Raw genomic sequence first — 17,378 nt, 5'->3', positions numbered from 1 at the left:
TAATGAAAAAAAATAGGATTTTTAATTTACTTTTAAAGTAATGAGTACGCGTAAAGTAATGAGTACGCGTAAAGTAATGAGTACGCGTAAAGTAATGAGTACGCGTAAAGTAATGAGTACGCGTAAAGTAATGAGTACGCGTAAAGTAATGAGTACGCGTAAAGTAATGAGTACGCGTAAAGTAATGAGTACGCGTAAAGTAATGAGTACGCGTAAAGTAATGAGTACGCGTAAAGTAATGAGTACGCGTAAAGTAATGAGTAGTTTAAAATCAAAATTTGGCAAAACAATTTTATTCCAAAGGTGTGGTCACCCAATCCAAAGGTGTGGTGCCCAATAATTCTTCCAGTGCTTGTGGTCCCCTTTAGATAAAACTCCTACGCTTTTTGAAATTTTAGTGTTTATATAATCAATATGATGAATCCAAGTGATGTTCATCAAGATAAACGCCAAAAAATTTTTACGGAATCCCTTTTTATTTTAATTTGATCGATAAAAATAGGAGGCAAAAAGCGAATGGAATAAATACCACTTTGTTTTATTAGTATTTAAAGTTAACTTATTACACTTAAATCAACTCGATACATGTCTAAGTTCTGTGTTCATTGTTTTAAAGAATTCAAAGATATCACTGTTAGATAGTAATAAGTTAGTATCATCTGCAAACATAATACTTGTAAGTTTTGAAGCTTTATTTAAATCATTAATATATTTTAGGAAAAAGAGTGGCCCAAAAATTGAGCCTTGTGGGACTCCATATGTTATAGAAAGACAAGTGGTATGATAACCTTCATTACTCGGAACAAATTGTTTACAATTTGACAAATAACTTTCAAACCATTTAAAACTTTATTTTTTATTCCATAGTGCTTAAGTTTATAGATTAAAATTTGGTGATCAACCGTATCAAACGCTTTTTTTAAGCAAAAGTCAATAAAAAGTCCTAACGTATATTGTGATTTTTCAAATGATTTTGAGATTTCACGTACAAATTCGATAAATGCATGTTCAGTTGAGCTATCCTTTTTTTTTTTTTTTTTAAATATCTCACAGTTATCACTGAATTTCTCAGCCATTAAATTATATTTTAAATCTAAATTATTTGCAGTACAATAAGGTTTTGCAATCTCAATTTTTTTTACTTAAATGCACTTTGGTCATTCATTAAGAAATAAAATATATCTAAAAATGTTGAGCAATTTTTTTTTAAATAACTACCAAATTTAAAATATTTCAAAAAATAAATAAAAGGACTTTTTTGGACAGTGCTGGACCTATATCAATAAAAAATTTGATAAATTCTTGAGCTATAGTTCTTGGTTCATATAAACTTTTGTTATCGATTAAAACCATTTGTGGCAGAAAACCCAAGAATGATTTTTGTTCCCAATAATTTCTTTCATTATTTGAGATGTGCGCTTTTGTGTCATTTTTAAATATTTTTCAAGTTTTTGCGAATTTTTTTTAATAGATTTTTGTTTTCCTTGTAAATTTTTTCGCTCGCAGGTGTTTTTGTTTTCAAAAAATTTATATATAGTTTCTGTTTGATCTTGGATGATTTTTTAAGCCTATAGTAATCCAGGGTGTATTGCAACGATTTGGAAATTAACATTAAATCGGTTTTTACATCGATTTAACAACATTTTAACATCGATTTTAACATAGATTTAACAACAATTTTAACGAAATTAACATCGTACACAGTAAAAATGTTTTGAAAAAAGTCTTATAGATATTATTATCATTAAAATTTATGGTATTACAGTGCAGTGCATTATGGTATTACAGTGCAGTGCATTATGGTATTACAGTGCAGTGCATTATGGTATTACAGTGCAGTGCATTATGGTATTACAGTACAGTAATGATAGCTGATTTTTGAATAATTTAAAATTGGCCTCATTATAAATGCGTTTTTGAGTTGCTTTTTGTGTGGTTATAATTTTTCAGAGTTTTTAATATCTAAAAAAAGCAATATACGGAAATGATCTAATATATCGGTTCCCAAAATACTTACTTTTAAATCATTGTTGAAAATATCTGTAGATATAATATTATCTATTAGAGTTACTGAGTTTATTGTTACTCTTGTAGGTTTGTTAATTAAAGATATTGAACCCGTTTCAAAAATTGCATCATAAAAGTTTTTAACTTTAAGGTTATAAAGAAAATAATTCATATTTAAATCAACAGTTTTAAAGTTTAATACCTCTTTTAACTCATTCCGTCTAAAGTCTCAATCAACACGTTTCACGTGTTAAACTGTCGGGGAAAGAATCGTGTTTTTAGTTTACTTCTGGATCGTTGAAATTAAAACTAGATGCGCCGCACAGTGAGTCAGAAAAGTGAAAAAACAGCAAAAATTATATAACTATCATATATAATTATGTGATACATCAATATTATCGTATTTTGGGTCAAAAAATTTAAATTTTTCATTAAAAATAATTTTTACGCGTACCTATGACGCGTGAGGCGCGCGCATACGCGTGTAATTGTCTTTTACGCGCGTAAAATATGGTGCGGCCGTGGCGCAGTGGTTAGAACGCTTGCTTTATAAGCAGGAGATCCAGGTTCGAAACGAGCTATGGACATATTTTCGCGTCACGGTAAGGAAGGAGGCGTGAACTTCCTGGTTAAATGCATTTCCGCGGTGCTCTGTGACAAGACCGTTAGGATTTCTTGGGGCACCTAAAATAAAAAAAAATAAAAAAATAAAAAAAATAAAAAAATATAACCTAAATAAAAAAATCGAATTCTTTGATCCAAAATACCATATAAAAGAATACCACATATTTTTTAATCTAAATATTTCTTGTGCCTAAGGCTCGTACTATTTACGCGTAAACGCGTTAGAGACTTTTACGCGCACAATGACTGACTTAATTTAAAAAAATTAAATTCCTCAAACCAAAACATTTATTAATTAAAAAGAAAATCTGGTTCGAAAAATATTTTAATATTATATAATATTAAAATATATAAAAAACAAAATAAATATTTATCTTATCTAATTTTTAACCAATTGGCAGTTTTAATGTCTCAGATATCTGTAGACAAAATACTTTGTACAGATATCTGATTCAGATATCTGTACAAAGTTTTTTTTTAATGTCTAATTTATATCCTAAATGTAAAATATATTCAAAACATCTGAGCCAGCAATGCAGAGTAGAAAGACCCAAATATAAAGCTTTCATTGATTGGTTTAGATCTGATCAATGCTGGGTTATTAAGTTCACTGGGCTTAGCTCCGCAAACATTACATGATTGCGAGGACAGAGTGTTAGTGAGGGCATTAACCACTTTACCATCAAACATGGTTAAATCTAGTTTGAACTTAAATGTGATAGTCGTACCCGGTTTGCCTTCCTCTACTTCTAGCTTTACTTCAAACTTGACTAGTCTATTTATTTCTGCTTTTAAAAGTTCATATTCATTTCTTATCAATTCTTCCGTTTCTTTTTGATATTGGAGATGGAGGAGTCTACAGTAATGTGTACTAGAGGGCTTTTTATTTAACCATACATTTTTGTTCATGATGTTTAATTTAAGTGGAACAACTGCTGTCTGGAAAAGACTTTGTTCATTAACTTGGGCTTCACCAATATTTGTATCAATGTATTCTTGTTTATAGACCTTTTGACTGGAGGCACCATCAAAACCACCTTTAAAATGAAGTAGACCTTTAAACCTCCCCCCAATTTCAGCAAACATTCTCATAGAGTCTTGGCATTCCGTAAAAGTTAATATCCTTGTCAGAGTATGATTAAATATACCCTGTAGAGAAGTTGAAGCAGATGTTTCTGTCACAATTAAACCCTCAGGATAACATTTGTGTCTCTCATTCTTAATTTCATGAAGTGAAGGATAAATATCTGCATTATGTATTATCGATGAACTTCTAATAATTTGATACTGTTCATCAGAAAGGTCACTCTGAATTTTTAAGCTCAAGGCATCTTTGGTTTTCATTTTTATCGGAAAATTTATCTTTTTGATTTTATCTTTTTCAGAGTTTGTAGCACTTTTCACAAGATCACTTTTTTTCACTAGATTTTGCTAGGATCTCTAGTGGCTTTTTTTTTATTGAAGCTAATGCCAATGCTTCAGCAGGATGTTCAGCCAATTCGGCAACCTTAAACAAGATAATATTTAATATTTAAGCTTGTAAACTATTTTTTTAACTGCGTCGAATTTAATTTATTTATTAATATCTTTAGATCTTCTGCTTCTATTACCTAAATCTTCCCAGTTCTTGCACTTTCTACCTGAACCTGATGCAACATTTTTTTTGTTAACAGTAATATCTTTGTTCAACCAAGTTCGCTCGTGTTCTAAAAGTCTAGACAAGGTTCTTGCACACTTCCGCAACTTTGATCGGAATTTACATTTAAATATTATTAGAGTTTTCTTTAGATTTATCATTTCAGGTTTTTCAATACTTTCATAGTATAGACCCTCCAGTCTACAAAACTCACGTAGAAGAGCCTCGAGTAAGTTATCATGATTAATTCCTAACTCTTGAATTATAGGAACTAAATGTATTCTTTTCATGTTGAATGTAAGCAATGAACTATTTTAAGTTATTTTATACACAAGTTTTAATTTTAAAACATGCACTATGCCATCAAACGTTGCATATATTGGTTTTTGAGGTTTGATAATTAGCACCATCTGCATGAGCATGAGTTTTTTTACTAATAAGAACTAAATGTATAATTTGTGTAATGAATGAAAAGCAATGAACTAATATTCGCTACTTTATACGGCAAGTTTTAATTAAAAACGAAAAAAAAACACAAAAAAACCGAAGTATTTGAACGGTCTTATTTTATTTGGGGCAAGTTTGGGCAAATGATTTTTATTTTTTCTGCTTTCACATATACCTATTAATGAGAAAATATTAAAACTACCATGGAATCTAGTGGAATCGTTTAGTTTTTAAACTAAACTCATAATTAAACTAATTTAAAAAAATCAATTTATGACACATTTTTGAGATCTCAGTAATGAAAAACTAAAAACAAAATTTATTGTCAAAAATGTTGTTAGTAGTTGCCAAACATCTTAAACATATGACTTCAAATTAAATTTTGAACTGTTTTTACCCATGTCAATTTTAAAAGAGTGACACAAAAGCTAGATTTTTTTGAACGAGTTTTCCGATAAATAAAATAAAATAAATAAGTCTCGGAAAAAGGCGTATAAGTTGGTGAAATCTTGAAAAATGTTCACAAAAAAGTTAATTATTGACTTTTAGTGGTATTTAGTAACATTATAATTAAATTAATTAATCTCCAGCAATACTTTTTTTATGGGGGGTTTTTTGCCGTTTTTTTTGGATTTTGACTCACTATGCGCCGGCTGAGTGGTTTCTATTTTTGACGCGTTGTAATACCTACACTTACAAAATTTTAATAAGTGTTTCGGAAATTAATATTTGTTTGTTATAATTCTATTATTAATGTTTAGAATTATTGGAAAACTATTTCCATCTGTTTGTTTTGTATTAATTACTTCCTTAATAACGTTCCTAGCAGTTTTCCAATCATGCTTATATTTTCTTTATTTGCTCGGTATAATCATATTTCTTCGATTTTTTATTAATCATTTAAAAATACGTTATTAATTTTAATAATTAGTTTCATTATTAAAAGTCGTTTTTTTAAAGAAATTTGTTATGCAGTCGTTGCTTTTTTATGACGACTTGATTATTACCTACTTTATTTATGGATTTAATAACGTCTTTTTTTTTTGTCGCGCATTTTGTAACCTCATCAAATGCAGTATTGTAAATTTGTTAAATATTATTACGAAACTTATTGTATGCTTTATCTGTGTACAAGATCTAGAAGGTCATGCTAGTTTAAGCCTGATAAATGAGTATTAAAATTTTTAATGGATTTTTTTTTATTAATTTGTCGTGTAATATTTTAAATTTTGTGTATAGATGTTATCACATTTTTGTGAGATAAAAAACACGGGAAAGCGATCAGAAATGTCGCATTCAATTATTTTCATTTTTATTTATGACGTGAACTCGTTAGAGATTATTTGATCTATTTGACTGTAGCGCTTTCTCTAGTTATTTTTGTAGCTTTATTAATTAATGGAATTGAGCCTTTCTGATAAATGTGGTTAAGAAATTATTTTTTTTTTGTATTTGAATGACTCATATTCATGTGTTAAAATCATGTGCAAAATAAACGCTTTAAGTTTTTAATATGATTTTCGAGTTGTATTATTGAGATTAAAGGTGACCTGTATAAAATGTTGATTATTATTTTTTTTTTAATTTTATTTATTATTTCCACACACAGCAATTTACAGTCATTAGTGTTTGAGTAAAAATCTTTGTAAAGTTTATATACTAAAATATTACTTATAAATACACACAAACCCATTCCGTGCTTCTAAAAACCACTAAGTAGTTCGTCATACTTTATAATTTAGCAACTTAAAACTTTTATTTGTCTCGATAAGTTCCTCACCATGGCTAGCTGAGACTAATGATTTTAAAATTAAATTCAATCTTGCATAAAAATTGTTTAAATAATTCAAAAATTAGGATGTAAAAATGAAAATAAAATTATATTCAATCTTTCCATCCATTTATTGAATTATGTTTGTTGATTTAGGGTTATAAAATGTTAACATTTTGAAATATTTCATTATTATTATTATAAAAATTAACATCCAGATCAGAATGAATATTTAGAAGTACCCTCACTATATTTTGTAATGAATTAAATGCTGAATTAGGTTTAACAGCATCAATAATCATAAGTAGGGTTTTTTTTTTAACTGTTAAATTATTAGTTTTCTAAATAAATGCTAAAAATATAAATAATAAAGTAGTTAGTCACTCGCTTGCTTTTTTTTAAGTTTTATTACTAAAAGTTTATCATATTTTATAGAAGTATATTTCCTAGAAGACACGCCGACGTCTATTATGACGTCGAAAAGACGTCTTTTTAGGACGTTTAGGACAGGTTCGAAATGGCAATGCCAGGTGTCGTCTTTATAGGACTTAATAAGGACGTCTTTTTATGACGTAAATAAGACGTCTCTTTGCGACTTTATTAAGACGTTCAGAGCTGGTTCTAAATGGCAACGCCAAATGACGTCTTCTTAGGACGTAGTTAGGACGTCTTTTTAGGACAGAATAGAGACGCGTTTTTGAGACGTCTAAAAGTCGTGAATTTAGGACGTTAGTGCTAAATGGAAACGCTAAATGACGTTTTTAAATAACCTAGTTTAGCCGTCCTCATTTCGACGTCTAAAATACGTGTTTTTACATGACTTTAGTCATAGGTAAGGTTAAAATTTATGCTTTCACAGAATCTTTTGAGAATAAGTAAAAAATAAAAATTTGCTTAATAAAAATAAAAACAGAATAAAAACTTTTTAATAATATTATTGTGCTAAGTTTCATAAATAAATTTTTTTTTTTTAATTTCTTCATCCACTTGTTAATTTCCAAGAACCGACTGTTCGAACACTTGACGTCAGTCACCATTTTTTAGAATCAGGTGCGCGCTTTAGAATATTCCCAACAGCATTTTAAAGTTCTTTTTTGCTGTAGGAATGAGGTAAACAGTCTTAAACCTAAAAAAAATTGTAAAGATAAGTATGCAAAAATGAAGGAGAAAGGAATAAAGAGAACCTTTATAACACACTTTATGACGTTATATACAGTATCGGACAAAACGAGTGCAACCAAATAATGCTAATTTAGTTTCTTTATATAAAGTACTGCATTTTTTCAATTTAGAGAAATAACTATGTAACTGTTTAGAGATAAAGTTCTTCAAGTTTTATTCATCACAAAGTTCATTATTTGTACACGAAAATTAATAAATTAATCAAAAGTATTAAAAAAAGTTGATTTCCTTCTGGACATAACAAGTGCAACTTGACAAAATGTTGACCAAGCTGTATTTCGCGATCAATATTTTGTGGCAAATTCTTTGTTGTCGATCACAGCCTTGCATCTTCGAGGCGTAGATTCGATCAGGTGATCAATGAAATTTTGTGGAATCACTGCCCAGGCCTTTTGGATTTGTTCAAACAGTTGATCCTTATTACGAACACCTTAACGATTAATTCTGCGGTTGACGATCTCCCACAGGTTCTCGATAGGGTTGAGATCCGGAGATTGAGGCGGCCAATCCATCACCGATAAGTGGTTGTCTTGAAACCACTGCTTGACTATTTTTGCAGTGTGTTTCAGATCGTTGTCTTGCTGAAAACCCATTTTATTGGCATATTCCATTCAGCATGAGGTAACATAACATCTTTCAGGATATTTTTATACATGAAACGGTCCATTATTCCATTGTTTCGATGTATTGGACCTAGACCGTTAGCAGAAAAACACCCCCAGACCATTACATTGCCTCCACCATGCTTCACGGTCTTATGGAAGTAACGTAAATCGAGGCGTTTTCCGGCCTGTCGACGTGCACGGCAAATGCCATTGATCCCAATGATGTTGAACTTCGATTCATCACTGAACAGGACAGTTCGCCATTTCTGCACATTTCAGTCAATATGAGATGTAGCAAACAGGAGTCTTTTCTTCTGGTTTTTTAGTGAAATCAGCGGTTTCTTTGCAGGGCATCGAGAAAACAATCTGGCTTCAACAGCACATTGTCTGATTATTCGGTCCGATACAGGCAGCTCTAATTGCTTTTGTATCTCAACTAATGATATCCAGGGATCCTTCTTGACAGATCTGACGATCATAGAATCCTCTCTAGAAGTGGTGGAACGCGGTCTTCCACTTTTGTTATCTGCTGCCAACTTCCCCGTAGAACGATATTGTGAACATCGTCTTGATATGGTCCTTTTTTTCACGTGATATTTATTACAAATACTTTTTCGTGACATTCCACTTACGTAATCCCCAATAATTTTCTTTCTTAGTTCCAATCCAAGACTGTCGGGGGCCATTTTTGCACTTGAAGTCATAAAAATAATAAAAATAAATAATCACACTTCTTAAGGCTTACCGTGTTACATTTACCTTGTGATGATACAATAATGCTCTGTGGAACACAACGTCTTGGTTGGGTGTGGACTGTATTGATGTAATGAAACACTTGTAGTATTTCACTTCTCGTATTGATGTTCTTTGATAAAACACTTTGATAAAACTCACTTAGATAAACTGTCTTGATAATACTGATTGACTTCCATATACTGACTGAATTACATGTCGATTTACATGTCTCTTATATAGTAAAATGAACCTGTGTGAACCTGTTCTGGAAGATTCTAGATGCTTCTTTTCGATGCTTCTGGATGCGTCCGGATGCTTTTGAATGTTTCTGGATATTTCTGGATACTACTGGATGCTTCCAGATGCTTCTTCTGGAAACTTCTGGAAGCTTCTGCATGCTTCTGGAAACTTCTGGATATTTCCTTTAATTATTAAAAAGTTTCCGTGACGTTGACACGGACGAGACTTAAGAAAATGAAACAAACCTATAAAGTTCCACTTGTTTTGTCCGCTGCAAAATGGCACTTGTCAACGAAATTCTGCCTGTGTGCTGTCACCTGTCAGTTGATTGCTCATGTCATGGCATGCTATGACTCCAGACTCCTGAACTGTTTGCTGTGGTAGTATAGTTCGTTTCGTTTTTAAGACATGTAAAATTAGGAACACTTTTTAGCATTGTTGGATATTGGTTGCAAATGTTTTGTCCAATACTGTGTATATATATATATATATATATATATATATATATATATATATATATATATATATATATATATATATATATATATATATATATATATATATATATTTAATACACACACAAACACATATCACACGCATACACACACACATATAAAATTATGGTATAAAAAATGCTCATTTTATAGAAAAATTATACTTACTTTGAAAGCATGCTCTTCTCAACTACACTGCATCATGAGCCACCAACATTTAATAACTTCTATTTCAAAACTCAAAATATTCACTAGTATAAGTGATATGGGGCGATTTAGTGAAAGTTATATTGGGGATAGGATAATTCATTAGTGTTTTGATCAATTCGATAATATTGTGTACGTGTAAAGTGTGCAACATGTATATAACTACAGATCAAAATTTTTTATGTAACTTATGATAGTATTTACCCTTATAAAGAAAACTAAACATTCAACCATAATAAAAAATAGACCACTTTTTTTGCAAAATTTGTATTGAAAAGTGATTGATCATATTCAAGAAACTCAGCGATAGAATCACACTAGTAAAGATCAAAACTATTTTCAACTTTAAACGCTTTTATATATCATCATTCTTTAATTAAGTAATTAAATGAGCCTATATATTAGTTAATTAAAAAATAAAAATATGCTATTATATATATATATATATATATATATATATATATATATATATATATATATATATATATATATATATATATCAATTTTATAAAAATCAAGTTTAGGGTTAAATACATTTAATCAAATAAAATTTCTTTAATCTAAAACAAAATTAAATACAAAAACTTCAAACACATCAATTATAGATTTATAAATGTATATTTAAATACATATAAATGTAATGTGACTTTTTAAAATACCAAACAAAATTGTAGCACAATATTACTAAATACAAACATGTATTTAATCAATACATATATGTTTACAAATAAATTATTAATTAATAAGTCAAATAAAATTTATAGAAAAGTAAATTAGAGCAGTCAAATTTTAACATTTTTTAAGATTATTTATGGACTTTTAAAGAGGATTTTTTCCAAGGATATTTAAGGTTTTTAAGTAGGATTGGGAACCCTGAAAATACATGTCAATAAATAAATGACTACATATCGAAACTTTCTCAGCAAACATTGTTGTTGTGGATTTGCAGTGGACCTATATAGACATTTTGAGCAGTTAAATGGAGCTTAACTCATCGTTTACTTAGTAAATTACTTAAGTGGCCAGCTGATAACATTCCATCAAGTGATATAGTGGTTATTTATGTTATCCACTTTTGGCTGCTGCCACTAATGGTCCATTAAGTATACGATGACCAAAACTGCAACCACCTAAAATGCCTATAAAGGCCCACTGAAATTCCTTTTTAAATGTTTGCTGTATTATATATTTTTTTACTAAATATAAACTAAAAACCATAAATTATCAAAAAATTCATTCATATAGAAAAAAATATAAACTCACTTCCATCTTTAAGTACATTTTTCTCATTCTTATTTAAAGTTGGATAAGTAACTAAAAAATAAATTTTATCAAATAATAAATATAAATATTGACTTTAATTACAATTTGTTTTTTTGGAATTTTTAAAGAACGATAAATAAAATAGAGATATTATTTATATCTATCTTCTAAAAGGTTATTTAAAGCAGACTTTGACATGTCTGGTACAACTAATGTCTTTATTCTTTTGTGTGATTTTTTTTGTGGAAAAGATTCAAATTTCAAAAGAGTAGGGTGAGTCACTAATAAATGAGTTTAATTTAAAAATTAAACCAGTTGTAACAGTTGATTTATGTAAGAGATAGGTGGGTAGAAAATGTCCTTATTAAACACAATTATTCCTTTACAAGTTCCATAAATAGAACACTTTCCACAAAAGTTGTAACCATTATGAGATTTTAAAAACAATCTAGCTGGAACATCGCACAAAAGAAAGACTTGCCAATTACATTTATACTTTTTGTTATATAGAAAACCATTTTGTATTATTGTCTTAACTCAAAGAAAAAAATAGGTATTTAGTTACTGAATAAGGCTTGGTGTCATTAACATAAATGCTAACAATACAAATATTAAAATAATCAAAGCAAGCTAATATTGGCCACAATTGTTTACTAGGGAATTTAAATAAAGGTAAACCATCAATAATAAAATTCAAAAAAAATGTTCTTAATACTTGCCTGTATTTCAAAATAAGAGTAATTACAACCACACTTTTCAGGAACAGTTAATAACTGTTTATATCGAAGATGCAGGGAAAACTTTAAAAACACCTATAAGTATAACTTAGTTATACTTATAGGTGTTTTTCAGAATTTTTCTTGTATCTTCACGAAGTTCCAAATCTTGATTTTGTAATATTTCAAGAAGTTCATTAACTAATGTACTGGTCCAATTATTTTAAATTGCACAATCTAAAAGTTGTCAATTAAAGGTATTGAATTCTATTGAATTATCAGGATAAACTCTCTGTATCATTAATAGGTTTTCCTTATGAAAAATATGATTCATCATGAGATTCTGCGATGTCTAAATCTTTAAAATAGTCAAAACTTGGTTCTTGATATAGTATATCAAGTACTATACTTGATATACTATATCAAGAACCAAGTATATAATTAGTATAAATATATATAGTACATCATATACTCAGTTTTAAACTATTTCTTTCAATATTTGTATCAATTTCTGTATCGATATATATATATATATATATATATATATATATATATATATATATATATATATATATATTATACATATGTATATATATATATATATATATATATATATATATATATATATATATATATATATATATATATATATATATATATATAGATCTATAGTTTGTTGTCTTTGGGAAGAGCGGAAGGAAAAAAGTGATTCTTACGCCAACACATACGTCACTTTTAATTACTTTTGACTTCAGTCCAACATTTGCGTGTTGGACGAAAGTAAAAACCATTAATTTAATTACAAATAAATCGTTTTTTAAAAAAACAACAAAAACGCAAATTTAATTGACCAGAATGTTTTAAAAACATTCTGAATGTTTTTAACAATATAAACAATGTTTTTATTTTTATTTTTTTTAATAAAATGTTTTTATTTTTATTTTTACTATAAATCATGCGCGGAGTGTTGCTACATCGACTATCTTATAGCCTGACTTGCAAGGGAGTGCTGCTACATCGACTGACAAATAGCCTGACTCGCAAGGGAATGCTGCTACATCTACTATCTTTTAGCCTGACCCGCAAGGGAGTGTTGCTACATCGACTGAGGGTTTGGTTGGGGCAGGCAGTCTATCAATTAATAAAAAAAAAAAAATCCGGTCTTGCATTTTAATTTTTACTTTTTGTCAACAAAATATGTAAAAAACTTTCGGACAACATCTACGGGTTGTATATATATATATATATATATATATATATATATATATATATATATATATATATATATATATATATATATATATATATATATATATATATATATATATATATATATATATATATATATATATAAATATATATATATATATAAATTATATATATATATATATATATTTATATATATATATATATATATATATATATATATATATATATATATATATATATATATATATATATATATATATATAACTAAGACAACAAAATTTTAGTCAATACAATACACTCGACACAAACTTATGTTAACAACATTAACTGCTAAAGTTTACTTTTAGTTTTAATAACTATCTTGCATTAAAACAGGTTTCTTTTAGATTATAGACTCAAAACAAATGTACTTAGTATTATAGTATACTAATATGATTTAATAATATATTATATGTTCCAAAATTTATAAAGTTTAATATTTTACTAAATAAAAAATAACATAAAAAGTTAAAAAAAAATGTTTTTTCATTAGAACTTTATTTCACTAATTTTTTCTTTTTTTCTAAATTGTCAAGATTTATTTGTAATTCTCTTTTACACTTTATTCCCATGTCAATCATAGCTCGTGAAGTTTGGCATACAGTTTTATCTAACTTGACTTTGAGTAGTGCTTGCTGAAGTTTTCCATTACCTTCATCAATAGCAGTTTCTGCAACCACGATGCCAGCTTTGCATACCCTTTATGTAATAAAATTTAAATATTCAATAAATGTCCTATTTGTTATGTTTTTAATCAATGACAAAACTCAAACAACAAAATAAAGAAAATATACAAATTTTATTAAAATAATGGTAAACAATATACCTTATATCTGTTTCAATAAGTTCGAAATCTGTTTTTTGCTGTTGTAAAGATTTTGTCAGCAACTCTGTTTGCTTTACTTTTTCTGATTCAGCCTTTACTGATTTAGTTTGCTCAGCCAAATAAACTTTATATCTTTGATGAGACTCTTTACAACATTTAATTAAGTTACTTGTTATTGGAAAATTTATAACTCCACCTACTTGATTAAGTAGGTGGAGTTCATCTTTAACTAAAAAAAGTGTTGCAATAAATCAAACTATTTATCATAAAATGTTGTAATTATACAAAAAAATGAAAAAGATAAAAATATTGTTATTTAAACTATACCTAATCTCAATGCAATAATAGTGACTTCTTTTAAGTTGGTACTGTAAGCTTCTATAAACCTCTTATTTATAGAAAACTCTCTTTCGGGTGAACTGTTGCCATGACTAAGAGATAAAACACACTTAACAAGTGCAAGCAGCTGAGGAAATTTTAAATTGCCAGCTTCATCACATATAGTGCCCACTTGACTCCAATAATTATCTATTTGCTTATATTTGGATTGTTTGCTTATACTATTTAAAAAACAAGTACTAAAAGCATAAGCATCAAATAAAACGGTGGTTTATCTAATAAAAACACGGACACGCGTAATAAAAATGAACAAAATTTAAGATTTTAGCAACTTAACAAAATCCGTTACTACCAGTGTTAAACCTGCTCTGAAAAGGCAGAGGAAGGAGAGGGATTCCTGACCCAAGACTTGCTGGGGGTAAAAAACGCATGCCAAACTTATTAGCATTTTTTTTTTCAGAAAATTTACAATTACAAGAATGTAATGTTCATGAAGGTTTGAAAAAAGATCAATGTAGTTGTAATCTTCCATTCAATCTTTACTGTTTTCCGAGTTCTTTAAAAAAAATTCTAGAGAAAAAGAAAAGTGAAAGGTTTTATTAAAAAGGGAAGGTAAAAATAAGAAAAAATGGAATCTATGCGACAGTGATTGTGTATATTCGATGTATTTTGTGGTTGGAACACCTACCATTGCTAACATAAAGCCAAGAAGAAGTTTAAATAAACTACAGTGGTCATGACCTCCTAGGTGAACCAGTAAAAACTTATAATTATGTTTAGATCCATAATGGTAGCTCTTCGTATTTGGAGAAATCAAAAAAGGGGTAAAATTCAACAAAATCTATCCCGTAACTCCTAAAATACTTAAAGTATTATATAGATTCTGGTTCACATAATAACTTATATACAGATGAACAAACTCTGAAACTTTCATTAAAAAATAATTCATAGAAGCTGAGATTTGCTTGTTTTAAGTCTGAAATATCACAAACAGAAAACTACAAAATAAAAATAAAAATAAAAAAATTAAAATGATCGTTTAGAGTAATTATTTCCACCTTCCTGGTGTTTTTCTTTATCAATAAATCCTTTTATGCTTTAAGTTTCTTCATTCTCAAGAAAGTTTATATAATCAAGTTTGGTTAATAATTTTAAAAACTACAGAAAAACATTGTTGCTAAGGGCATTGCTAAGGGAACAAACCAATACATATCATTATAGAAAGTAAATTTTGGAAAAATCTAATTAAAAAACATGTGTAAAAGTATATATTTTCTGAAAGAGCAAAAATTTTTTTTTTAAACTACACTAATAACAAAAATGATTTTTTACATATTTTTTATTAGACAACCACCTTAAGAGCAACAAGTTTCACTTCCCTAGCCCCTTTCTGATCCAACACTAATAACTATACGTAAGGAAGTAAGAAAAAATTTACTTCACGTTGAATTACTTTCCTAAAGATATATTATGTCTACGAGTCCATAAGGTTAATTTTTTTTATTATGCCGTAATTCCCACTTTAAACAGTTATAACTCACGAACCATAGATTTTTCAAAAAAGAGGCATTTTATAGTATCAAATAAATTTATTGCTTGATCTTTATAACAAAGTTTACTCAATACAGAGGACAAATGGTAGGAGAGGGCTACAAAAAGGGAGTGTTAATCGCCCTGCACGTTCATTCTCGAAATGCCAGAACTGATATTGGACAATCCCAGGATTTCGGTAATATAAAAAAAGGAACAGTCATATAATATTGACATAGTTGTCACTTTTATCATTTTGGGGGGGGGGGGCTGAAACGCAAATTAAGGGAGCTAAGGCAGCCAGAATCAGAATTTTAATAGAAAAAACAGAAATTTCTAGATATGCAGCCATATTTATTTTTCCTTTTCAAATAAAAAACAAACTACCATATATTGTAACAGTGGAAATCTTTATTAAGCTTGTACTAAATGCTACTGAGGCAGTTTAAGAACTAAATGATAAATATCAAAAAATATTTTAAATAACAATGTAAAATGCAGTGATCAGTTATCTTATTAGATAGTTGGTTACCTGAAGAGGACAGTATTAAACAATGGCCAATGGTTTTCCCAACCATTCTTGCTTTCAGACATTCACAACGTATTAATGACACAAGCCATAAAGCTTGGTTGATTATAAGTTGAATAACCACTTGAAGACAGTTTGCATAACAAGTTTAATCCAATTTCTAATTATTCAATAAAGCTTAGTGATGAATAAAAATTGTGCTCGAATAATATTTATAGTAATAGTCTATAAATTTACACTTGATTTCTTCCCATTTGTTATTGTCAAATTTTATATGTTCAATAAAATTTCCATGAGGTGTCCACACCATAAAATATTAGTGATGGTGCCTTGTAACAGCCATTTGTACAAGGCATTGCATATAATATGGAGGATTTTTGTTTTAAAGAAATACCAACATCATTTTTAATCAAATATGGAAGTTTTACGCTCAGATCAAGTGGGGACAAGTAATTTATAGAAAATGGGCATTTAACTTCAAGACATGCATGTGGACAACACAAACAAGTAACAATACGATCAGGACTACCATCAATGAAGGGAATATCTCTATCTAAAAATAACCCACAATCATGGATTGCTACACCTTTATGATTGACTTTTAAAATTTCATAAAAACAATTAACAGCATTCTGTTCCATTTCCCTGCCATACTTTATTGCATGTATGTTTGAATTAATAAATGACATGCCAGATATAAGTTGATTTAACTCCCACATATCAGGATCAATTTTATTTAATTTGTTTATTTTTGTCCAAATATCGTAACTTTTTGAAGCTATTATAACACCTTTTCTATATTGATACCAGTATTTGTTTTTATTTTGTCCTTTGGTTAACTGCTCAATTTCTTCAATATTTTTAAGTGTCATATGAAGTGTTATATTTTTTTCAAGTGATAATATATCTTTTGACATTACCAGTATATCATTAACACTCATTAGATTTGATTGACAAGTACTAATGTCTTTTACTACTT

The 17,378-nt window shown here is 28.5% G+C and overlaps 1 protein-coding gene and 1 long non-coding RNA gene across 2 annotated transcripts; both read right to left on the bottom strand.

Annotated features, from left to right (window-relative positions):
• Positions 1-7,389: 7,389 nt before the first annotated feature.
• LOC136085820 (uncharacterized) lies at positions 7,390-10,323 on the bottom strand. Its single transcript, XR_010641206.1, has 2 exons — positions 9,910-10,323; positions 7,390-7,611 (listed from the first exon to the last, which is right to left on the bottom strand). It is a non-coding gene; the product is annotated as an uncharacterized LOC136085820 (long non-coding RNA).
• A 3,275-nt stretch (positions 10,324-13,598) lies between these two features.
• Positions 13,599-16,464, bottom strand: LOC136085690 (uncharacterized). The gene is made up of 4 exons (XM_065806996.1): positions 16,403-16,464; positions 14,329-14,561; positions 14,002-14,230; positions 13,599-13,874 (listed from the first exon to the last, which is right to left on the bottom strand). Exons 1-4 carry the CDS (start codon positions 16,462-16,464, stop codon positions 13,673-13,675), a joined length of 726 nt encoding a protein of 241 aa, XP_065663068.1. The 3' UTR covers positions 13,599-13,672.
• Between the last annotated feature and the right edge of the window lie 914 nt (positions 16,465-17,378).

This window comes from Hydra vulgaris, chromosome 10 (genome assembly GCF_038396675.1).
Source record: "Hydra vulgaris chromosome 10, alternate assembly HydraT2T_AEP".
NCBI lineage: Eukaryota > Metazoa > Cnidaria > Hydrozoa > Anthoathecata > Hydridae > Hydra > Hydra vulgaris.
The sequence above is the reverse complement of the archived record's forward strand: the minus strand, read 5'-3'. Positions and strand labels throughout refer to the sequence as shown.

Coding starts and splice junctions, on each gene's coding strand:
- LOC136085690 (XM_065806996.1), bottom strand. CDS start 16,464: ATGTCTGAAAGCAAGAATGGTTGGGAAAACCATTGGCCATTGTTTAAT. Junction 14,231..14,328: donor TATTATTGCATTGAGATTAG/GTATAGTTTAAA, acceptor CACTTTTTTTAG/TTAAAGATGAACTCCACCTA. Junction 13,875..14,001: donor CTTATTGAAACAGATATAAG/GTATATTGTTTA, acceptor TATTACATAAAG/GGTATGCAAAGCTGGCATCG.